Source organism: Lytechinus pictus, chromosome 4, assembly GCF_037042905.1.
Source record: "Lytechinus pictus isolate F3 Inbred chromosome 4, Lp3.0, whole genome shotgun sequence".
NCBI lineage: Eukaryota > Metazoa > Echinodermata > Echinoidea > Temnopleuroida > Toxopneustidae > Lytechinus > Lytechinus pictus.
The window spans coordinates 23,974,399-23,984,139 of NC_087248.1; the positions used below are offsets into that span (position 1 = coordinate 23,974,399).

The window sequence follows — 9,741 nt, forward strand, 5'->3', positions numbered from 1 at the left end:
ATAATACGTCCCGTCTAGGACGGACGTATAAAAAAAACATGTTTCTGGTTGCATTATGTTTATTTCATGATGTATTATTCGGTAGAGCTCAAGAATCAAATAATAAGGGGGTATTAATCCTATGCGTTCAGTGAGATTCTCACACCGGTCATGAAGAGTCTCAATCTGATATCACAGTAACAAAAAAATGAAGCCAAAATTACTTGACGTTTCTCATACAACAATGTTCACTGACATCATATATAATTCGTTTTATCCACAAATTATTAAAGTAATCCGGTTATGATAGTATTTAATTGTATGCAAATCGATTTCATGTAGAAGATCACTCAATTTGAAAATTAAAATGATGATGATTGCATTTTTCCCCAAAAAGTCATTTATTATACTTTGGAAAATACATCCTGCCAATGAAAATCCGGATAAAACAACATCTTTTTTAAATCTGCTATACATTGTTAAATTTACTCTGCATCAAAAGGTAAAAAATGTTATATATCCTATAACAAATTTTGACAACAGCTAGGATTTTAATAAACAGGCCTATTCGTCATGTGAAACATAATTATCATTAATTATAATGCAAGAGGTTAATTGGTCTATCAGTTGCAACATTCAAATGGTTTTTAAAAAGTTTAGACTTAGGTAATTGAGTTGATTTATTCATTTCATTTCATTTATTTTTCCACAAATCAATCAAAATACAAAGAAAAACATACAAATCATTCCTAAATAGTATGCATAATTACAATATAAATTTATAATCTAAGTGGAAGGACCTAAAGTAAAGCAAAAGCTTGTTGTGGATAGGCCCTTAACAAATAATTAATGTGTAATCATTGATAGCTAAAAATAGTTATAGTAAAAAAAAATAGAGCTGAGCTCGGAGAAAGTTACAGAAACTAGACAAGGACGAAAACGGAGAACGTTACAAAGAACAAGGACCCATAGGTAACTAGACAAGACCAAGAAAGACAAAGCAAATTATAAAAGAAAGAAAGAAGGAAAAAGGAGAAGACCCGTCTATTATATTGCTGTTCACGATTACGACGTGTATGACATGAAATATTTTGGCAGAATTTATTGATATTCAAGCCTCCAAAAACTGTGTTTCATTACATAAAAAGCATTCTACAAAACACGATTCGATTATTAAAAGAAAAAAACAATTCTGGTTGCATAATGTTTATTGCATGATGTATCATTCGGTAGAGCTCAAGAATCAAATTATGAGGGGATATTAATCCTATGCTAATTTTCCTTGATTCCAATATCGAAATGAAAAGGGGAAAAGTATCCGAAAGATTCATAAAATTTCTTGGTTCATGGTTACAATTGACTATTAATCATGTTAATTGACAGTTGATATAAAAGACATTTCAGTAAAAGACAATTTCTCTTTATATGAGGCATCATAGCCTTATTAGATAACTTGACATCAATATAATGAGGAATATTAAAAATCTGGACTTATATGCTTTGTTGTATTATTGTTTTACATATAAAAACGTCCTAATAGATATAACCTTTGTAGTTGATGCCATCGACGACAATGTTGAGTAGAAGTAATCATGATAGCTACCATGGAGTGTCAGGTCCTTCAGATGATTCATCTTACAGATGAACTGAGCAAAATCACGTGATGCAGAGGGGTGTTCACTGAGATCCTCATTGTGCCAAAGTGTCTCAATCTGATATCACAGTAACATAAAAATGAAGCCAAAATTACTTGACGTTTCTTATACAACAATGTACACCGAAATCATTATAGGATACGTTTTATCCACAAATTAATAAACAAATCCGGTTATGATAGCATTCATGGTATGCAAATCGATATCATGTAGAAAATCACTCAATTTAAATGTTGATCATTGCATTTGCATGTTTCCGAAAATGTCACGCATCATATTTTGGACAAATACATCCTGCCAAGAAAATCCGATTAAAGAACATCTTTTTAAAATCTGCTATAAATGGTTAATTTTACCCTGCATCACAAGGTAAAAAAATTATATATCTTTAAATAAATTTTGACAACTTGGGTTAAAATAATAAGGTCTATACGTCATGTGAAACATAATTATCATGATTATAATGGAGAAGATTAATGGGACAATCAGTTTAAACATTCAAAGGGTTTTAAAGAATTTTAGACTTGGACAATTGAGTTGATTTATTGATATTCAAGCCTCCAAAAATTGTGTTTCATTACACAAAAAACATTCTAAAAAACACGATACGATTCGATAACCAAAAGAAAAATACTTTTCTGATTCCACGTTTTTACATGATATATTATTCGGAAGAGTTCAAGCGGTTATTATTCCCATGGTACTTTCTCTTAGATTCCTAAATCAAAAATGAAAAGGGACATAATGGCCGAAAAAATTATGAAATTGCATAGTTCATGGTTACCACTGACTATTAATTGACAATTGATATAATAACGATTCAGTAAACACAATTTATCTTTATATGAGGCATCATAGCCTCATTTGATAACTTTACGTCAATAAAATGAGGGGTAATAAAAATAAGAATCCGTAAGAATCCGTAAGGATCCGTAAAAATCCGTAAGAATCCGTAAAATTATGTGAGTAATCGAAGTCCTTTCGCGCCCGTTTCATGATTACGTATTATTACAAGGTTGAACGTTGATTTTCTTCATTTCCCAACAAATAATCATCGAGTCAACATGAATATGTTGGATATGTCCAACCGTTATGCTTGTTCACGATGCGATAAAACTTTTAGTAGGAAGTATGATATGCAGAGGCATGAACAAAACGAGCATGATACTGGAGAAGAAACGAGGGAAGATGAAGACTCCGACCCATCCTCTCAAATGCAAAGAGTTGAAGAATCCAACGATGGTTCCGAAACGATCGTATCAGAAAGCGATGGACACGAATCTTCAATGACAGCAAACATGGAAGAAACTGAAGACAACCTCGCTTATCGAGGGTGGTTAGAGCAAGCCATGACAGCCACCAAGGACTTGAGAGACGAAAAATATCAGAAATACATCTCAGAAGGAATGGAAGAAGAACACGCTAAAGCAAAGGCTCACGTGAAACTACTGTGGGCAGTCAAACGCATCTTTTTCGATCTTTACTCTCAGTTCTTGCAGCAGAACGTCTACCTCGAAGACGCTGACATCAATCACGAAATCGTGTCCGATCTCACGGAAAGATTAGAGAATGGCATGGTATTCCGGAAAGCCGTACAGAGAGTGTTAGCCAGGCATGGTTCACAATTCGATGGTTTATTCCAGTATCAAGGTGACGATGACGATAATGATGATAGTGGAGAAGAAACGGAGGGTGAAGATGGAAGGTACAAATATCAGCTTGTCAAATAATAGTAATCCAAGAAAACGCCGTCAACATAAATGACAGATTGAACTTCATTGTGTTCATAGCCGATATTTTCTGAATGCCATCCATATACATGTGTTACAATCCATTAAGTTAAGCGAAAATGGAAAAACGAGAACTTCACTGTAATATCAACAATGAACAGTTAACAATTAGTTTGTTGTTGCAACATAATTTGAGAACATAACTTACATTATTTTTACCTTTTTATGAAATGGAATAGAATAAATGATGATAGTAATAAAGAATCATCCTTGACTATATAGTGTTTCATGTTATCACCACCTGTACTGTGGATGAATGAAGTTGATTTAAAGGAGTCATCTACTGGTTTCAATATAGTATACTTTTGCGAGTCAGGAAGCCGGGCAGGTCATGTGAGTTAAAATGAAAAGTATGGAAGTATGAACAAAACATTATGGAAAAGTCAGAGAGTTTTGATGGGTAAAAGTCTGGAAGGAGTCGAGTCTAAGATGTCACTATTAAAATCACATGTTGGATTACCAATAATTATTGTTGTAAGAAGAGGCAGAGAGAGTCGGTTTTCACCTTGAATAGGATATCCAAAGTTCAATGACGGGCGTTGGCCGTGCATGGGGGTGATCGATTCGTGAACCGCGAGGCACTTGACATATCTGCTGGTAGGCGGAGAAAGATAACTTTTCACTTTTTAACTGTATAGAAATCATATATCTTTTTGCGCATCGTATCCTATACGTGGCGATGAAGATTGCGCCACGGGTAAGGTGGTGCAATACCGATATATGGCGCGATAAGGGTAATTCCCGGGGATGACATCACGGTGGTTGCGTAGCTGGTGACGTCATGCGAGGCACGTACTTGACATATCCGCCGGTAGGCGGAGAAAGACAACTTTTTAAATAGGAAACTGCATAGATGTCTTTTTGTGCATCGTATCATATGCCCGTGCAACGTCGCTGCATCGTGTGATAAGGTCGACCGAAAGTCATCCATACGCGGCGATGACGCAACGGTGGTGAAATACCGACGGTGCAATAAGGGTAATTCCCTGGATGACATCGGTGGTTGCATAACTGTGTCGTAATACCATTTCCTGGTGACGTCATGGCTGACCGGAAGTCTGGGTCAACCGATCGGGTCGTGTGGTCAAAGGCTGACCGGGCTAAAGGTCAAAGGCTGACCGGCTAAAGGTCCTGGATGACCGGGTCAAAGGGCATGTGGTCAAAGGGCGTGGCTGACTGGGTAAAGGTCATGACCGGGTCAAAGGGCATGATCGGGTCAGAGGTCATGACCGGTTTAAAGGTCATGACCGGGTCAAAGGTCATGACCGGGTCAAAGGTCACCAAATTTGGTATGAGGTCTAACCCATAACTACAATTTAATTTGAGCAAAAATTCATGATTAATAACTGTATGCAATGTTTATTTTTCAAAAGTGCAAACAAATCTACCTCATTTGCATAATATGCAAATAAGAATCACATCCTTATATGGAAAAATGTCAAGGTATTGCGATTTTTCTCTCATTAACAGCTTGAAAATTTCATTAATGTTGAAATTTACATGCTGCTATCACTAAGGACGTTGAATACATTTGTATTCAGCTAAGTATCTGTAGTGTAGTTTTCATATTATGCAAATAAAAGTATCCAACATGTTATAAATATTCAAGAAAACACACGAGTGATACATCCCTAAAAAATTGCAAGTAGATTATCTATTGAAATTGAAATATGGCAATACCTTACAGAATGGTTTTCTAAACACCATATTAAAAGTCCCACCACTAATTGCAACACGAGATATTCCACTGCAATGCTTTCCAGGAAGGTTCCCTAAACAACATACTAAAAGTCCCAAGAAATCCAAGCAGATAGGAAAATCACAAAATTTGCATTTTATGCAAATTAGCCATGATAAATTACAAATAAGGAAAATAATATTGGAAATCAAGTGCAGAAAACAATATGAATTGAACTGAAGCCCATAACTTTACAAATTTATTCATTTTTTAAATTAAAAAAATAGTAAAAAATCGACCCCATTTGCATATACAGTATATGAGCATCCGACATGTTACAAATATTCAAGGAAACACATATGTGATACTTTCTTCTAAAATTCCATGTAGATTATGTTTATTAACCATGATGACCTTCCTACACTTCTTGCTTGGTTGATATTGACTTTTTTTATGAGCAGTTACCCCACTCATATTGTACAATGATGAGTCCATTCTTCATGGATCCCACTGCTTGAATGCTTCATTATTTCCATCCAAGTCTTGCTCTCTTCTTGACTTTGTAGAGACTTTGCATTTATTGCGAGTATAGTCCACGCTAGCAAGCTCCTGGATTATTAAGTGATCAGCACAAGATGTCACACCCAGTACAAATAATAGCCCATTAGCTTCGAATATTTGGTCCTTGTAGCACAACACTTGTCTTGATGGTGAATATGAGTACTTGCATGGATCACAAGATCTCTGGGCATGGTTAATAAGAGCATTGACCAGAGGTCCATGATAAGAGTAACAATGGGCATTTGCCTATACGAGCGACATGAAAGCCATTCATAAATTCATAATGCATTATAGACATCTTTCTCAGATACAGGAATCATGATTAGACGTCCTTTCTAAATCCAGTTGCTGCTTCAAGATGAAGCATCTATTTTCTGTTCTTTCCTCTTTGATAAATCTTCTATGGCAACCATCTCCAAATATTATAGATAGCCTATAGTTTCTAAGCAAATCGTATGCAAATAATAATATTAATTTCCTGATATTTATGGCAAACAGAAATTCCTAATTGAGACAATGAACAAACCAGATGGTTTTTGACAATTTTAGTCAGCGCTGGCAGTTGTCGCCCGACAATATTTATGAAACACCCCCCCCCCCCCCAGAATAGCACACAAATGAACACCTCATGAAGGTATTTGTTGCATTCCTACTTTGAATGCGTATCATAGCATGTTGCACAATGTACTTGGCAAACAGTGAAATACCAGTCGTTCGTGGACGCATTATTGTTTTTTGTGGATGTAAATGAAAACCACAATTCAAAAGAATATATGAATAATCAAGACATCAAAGTTGGCGCTTATCTCATTAGATTTTAAACCACCGTGTCACTTTAGTACAAATGACCTTCCTCTGATCATGCGTAGAATATTTTGATCATGCGCAGAAAGGAACTACATACTGGCTAATTCAAATACTGTGCTTTGTTCTTGCCAATCCCATCATCTTGTCAGACTAACAACGTAGCTTAGGAAGCGAAGAACATATTTCCAGTATTTTTCCTTGAATATACATGTAAATCATATCAGGATAGATTTGAATGCTTAGTGATAGCAGCATATTAATTTGAAAAACTGAAATGTTTTCACTGCAGTCAATGTGATAAAAATCAAAATTTCTTGACATTTTCCATATAAGTATACTTATATATACTTAAATAAGTATACTTTGCATAATATGAAAATGAGGCAGATTTGCTAGCTTTTATTAAGACATTGAACTTATTTATTAACCATAAACTTTTGTTCAAATTACTTGCTGTGGACATTTGATTTGGAATCTTATTTTCCTTATTTTCAATTTTTTTAATGGCTAATTTGCATAATATGCAAATTAATTTTCATTCTCATGCTGAGTGATATAGAAGCATATTAATGTCAACATTAATGAAATTTTTTCAAGCCGTCTATATGATAGAAATCACAATATCTTGACATTTTTTCCATATAACAATGCTTATTTGGATAATATGCAAATTAGGTAGAATTTGTGAACTTTTGCTTAAAAACATTGAATTCACTTATTTATCACGAATTTCCATTCAAATTAAATTGTTTTCGACATTTAATTTGTATTAAATTATTATTTTCCTTCTTTTTCTAATTGTTCATGGCTAATTTGTATAATATGCAAATTTTATAAATTTCCACTGCTTGGATTTCTTTGTACTTTTAGTATGTTGTCTAGGGGACCTTCCTGGAAAGCATTGCAGTGGAATATCTCGTGTTGCAATTAGTGGTGGGTACCCCCTATTCTGACTAGATTGACTGGACTACCAAGGTTAACAATAATCAACAGAAGAAATATCAAGCATTTTCATGTGAATCACAGCTCCATGTAAAGCAAATCATCACGATGGTCTTAATGTGTGAGGATGGAGGGGGGGGGGGGGCGCAATGGCGCTTATGAAGTGTTTTGGGCAAGGAAACAAGTTAAAATGTAACATATCTTCAAATTGATCCTCCTAGCGAATTTCATGTGTTCTTCATGGTTTAACGTCTACTTTAAAATGTACCGGTATATTTTCATTTCAATCTGCGACCGTTGGCCGAGATTTAAAAAAAAAAAACAGATATGAAATGGAAAAGTGAAAGGCATATTATAATATGATTTTTTTTCTGAAATATCAAGTTTAGCATCTGCCACATCACAAGATTTTCATTTTTTCTGAATACTCGAAACTATTTAGGAAAATGAACCATTGATCATTAATTATAATTGTCAAAGCCTTATTGCTAAAGCCAAGCAACGACAGTACTGTATTAATGAATTGATCAAGAATGTATTTCATTTAATATTTTCAACAGATAATGGTGTCAAAGTAAAACCTACTGGAAAACAAAACTTGTTGTTGAAAGTTTCCTTCAATGTATGAGTGACACATTGATACAGAAATAAAAATGTACAACAAATCATTACAGTTTAGTTCTTAATTACGTTACAAGAACAAGCTTTATGAAGAAAACAATACAAGAACACAGCATGACAACATGATACAAGAACAGGACATTTATGAAATCTTACAAGAACGGACAAAAGAAAAAATAATAAAATAATATGTCCATTGATATAGCGCAGTTACCATGTGCATATACTCAACTGCGCTTTGATACTTGGTACCATATTATTACCCTGTACCTGAGCCGCAATACTAATAGGCGCTAAAGCGTTCAAGGAATAAATCCTACCAGGTACCCAATCACCTAACCTGGGTCGAGTGCAGCACAACGTGGATAAATTTCTTGCCGAAGGAAATTACGCCATGGCTGGGATCCGAACCCACGACCCAATTTTTCAAAGTCCGGAGAATAATCCACTGGGCCACAACGCGCAACAAGAAAAAATAAAGCATACAAAAGAACTGCACAAGGTAGATAAGATAAAATAGAATATGGCCAGGGAGGGACAGAGACGGGAAAAGACTCGAAATGAAGAGAGGGATAGAGAGAGAGAAGGGAGAGAGTGGAAGATCCTCAAAATTTCATAAGTAGTCTGAATAGTAGGCGTGTTATATATTTTCAAATAAGAAATGGAAATTCCATGTAGAGAGCCACAGCGGTGATAAACCATTCCTGGAAATAATATCTAATTATATTTTTTTTACAATGCTGACAACATAATGATTATCTATTAACAGTTGATATATTAAAAAGAAAATGTTTTTACTTGACATCATAATATTTGTGATGTGAAACAAAAATCATCGTTAAACGTAGTGTTAGTGGTGTTATATATGAGAAAGCAACGAGTACAACACATCAGGGTATTTAGCTGTAAATAATAAAAATAGAAATTTATCTTCGTATAGACAATTCTCCATAAAGTGTTATCATTTCCTGCAGATAGCCGCAGTGGTGATTATAATCATTCTTAACAATATGTAATTGTTTTTTACAATGATGATAACGTAAACTTTGAGTGACATCACTTATTCTTTGTTATGTGAAGAAGAAATCATCGTTCTACGTACCTTTGTATTCGTGGCATTATGAGCAAGCACCGAATAGAACACATCATGCATACGTGCATCCGCTTTTTTTACAGGCATCTCGATCGTCACAGATCTTAGGGTGCTGGAGGAGCACATAAATTCAGCCAGGTCCTCTGAAGCAGTCCGTCCACATGGCTTTTGAATTACCAGTTCTTCCTAGTATGCACAGTATTTATGAGAACACGGAACGTCATAGTATGTGGAGACAAAGATAAATTTCATTTGATAGTTCAATATCATATAACGTCTAATCTATCTCATTGTTTCGCGTGTCCTTCATGAATATTTTACCAAAACCAATGCGAATGAAATATATTAAACAATTATCAGTGGCTATAAAGACAAAATAATAACAATGATAATAATAATAATAATAATCTAAACATCCCAAAATCCTAGAAATTATTATTATTTGAAATATTTTCTTTTCCCAGTTCTTCTGATAAAGTGGTACAATAGGAGATCAAAGATGGAAATTTTGAAACCTAATGCAGCAACAAACCTATTTATTTTAAATTTTATTTTTCTAGTAATTCTTAGGTTAGGGACTTTTGTAGACAACATGGCGCCCTTTCACACGGTACC

The 9,741-nt window shown here is 34.6% G+C and overlaps 1 protein-coding gene across 1 annotated transcript in view; it reads right to left on the reverse strand.

Annotated features, from left to right (window-relative positions):
- Positions 1 to 9,307, reverse strand: part of LOC129259306 (uncharacterized) — a 36,547-nt gene extending 27,240 nt beyond the window's left edge. Inside the window, exons 1-2 of the mRNA XM_064098996.1 lie at positions 9,136 to 9,307; positions 1,527 to 1,691 (exon numbers count right to left, since the gene is read on the reverse strand). Of these exons, the coding sequence (XP_063955066.1) occupies positions 1,527 to 1,691; positions 9,136 to 9,252 (282 nt within the window). The 5' untranslated portion in view covers positions 9,253 to 9,307. The remainder of the gene's footprint in view (positions 1 to 1,526; positions 1,692 to 9,135) is intronic.
- Positions 9,308 to 9,741: the final 434 nt, after the last annotated feature.